Below are 1,165 nucleotides of genomic sequence, written 5' to 3' on the forward strand. Positions count from 1 at the left end.
ATCTGTCCAAAGCCTAAAATCAGCTTTGCTTCATATTTCCCTGGTTTTATTGAACTAGGAAACTGGAATGGGTGAGGCTACCTGGCAAAAATTGGAATATGGTTTCTTGTCTTGTGCTGGCCAAGACTTCATATTTCATTAGTCAAAATGTAGCTGCTTCAGTTTTGGGTCAGTGGTCCCATTCTTTTGAGTAAGTGAAAAATGAAAAGGTATGTTTTTCTGCTGTTGTTATGTAAAGACATTTTAAAATATTTGTCTCTCTTTTTCCTTCTCGCTCCTTAATACTTCTTATTGTTCTATTTTGGGAACTGGGGAAGTGTTCCCTCCTTTTTGGTTTTTCTCCTTGCTTTCTCCTCCACTTTCTTGGTGTTAAATGTTGCTTTCTCTTTCCTTGGTAGAATGTACACAGGCTAGATTTTGATGCACTTGTTCTCATGGAATAGAAATCAGATTCTGATCTAACAGGGCTCATCCAAAAGGAGGGCTGTGTTCTGAGTCCTCAAACTAAACAGTTTTGACTATGGGATCATAGAGTAAGACTTGTTTTGTCACTTTAAAGCTTCAGTAACCATACTGTATTAGGTTCAACAGTAAGATATCTGCATCTCATGTCAGTAACTTTCAACTTTCAGGGCTTGTCAATGAGACAGATTAGATTCAGATTTGATGGACAACCGATAAATGAAACGGACACACCTGCACAGGTATGGAAGAACATTTAGTAATAACTGTAGCAAAACTCTTAACATTTTTGGATGATGTGCCTAAAGCAAACTTTTAAGGGACATTTTGATTAAAAAAACCCACACTACCTGTTGTATAGTTTATGCAAATCTTAGATGCTGTGTCTGTGGAAGGGCTTTCTTTTTCCCCTTAACTTTTCATGACTGCTACCACTTGCAGAGCTGCATCAGTTTGCGTGTGATTTATAGTAGTGTAATACACAAATAGTTGTCAGAGTTTTTAAGAATTGTATTTTGAAACCTGCTTAAAGTAGGGTGAGACAAAACCACAGCTGAAATGTTGGTGGCCATTGATGCTTTATTTACAATGGTGAGAACTTGCTGGTGGTTGGTTTGGAAGGAGGATTCATAGATTCATAGATGCTAGGGTCGGAAGGGACCTCAATAGATCATCAAGTCCGACCCCCTGCATAGGCAGGAAA

At 38.4% G+C, this 1,165-nt stretch overlaps 1 protein-coding gene across 1 annotated transcript in view; it reads left to right on the forward strand.

Moving 5' to 3' along the window:
- The window catches only part of LOC102382249 (small ubiquitin-related modifier 3), a gene marked incomplete at its 5' end in the record, with an annotated part of 10,605 nt that overhangs the window by 6,081 nt on the left and 3,359 nt on the right, over positions 1-1,165 (forward strand). Inside the window, one exon of the mRNA XM_025214733.1 lies at positions 633-704. Coding sequence (XP_025070518.1) covers positions 633-704 — 72 coding nt within the window. The remainder of the gene's footprint in view (positions 1-632; positions 705-1,165) is intronic.

The sequence above is a fragment of the Alligator sinensis genome, unplaced genomic scaffold, assembly GCF_000455745.1.
Source record: "Alligator sinensis unplaced genomic scaffold, ASM45574v1 scaffold1086_1, whole genome shotgun sequence".
Classification (NCBI taxonomy): Eukaryota; Metazoa; Chordata; order Crocodylia; family Alligatoridae; genus Alligator; species Alligator sinensis.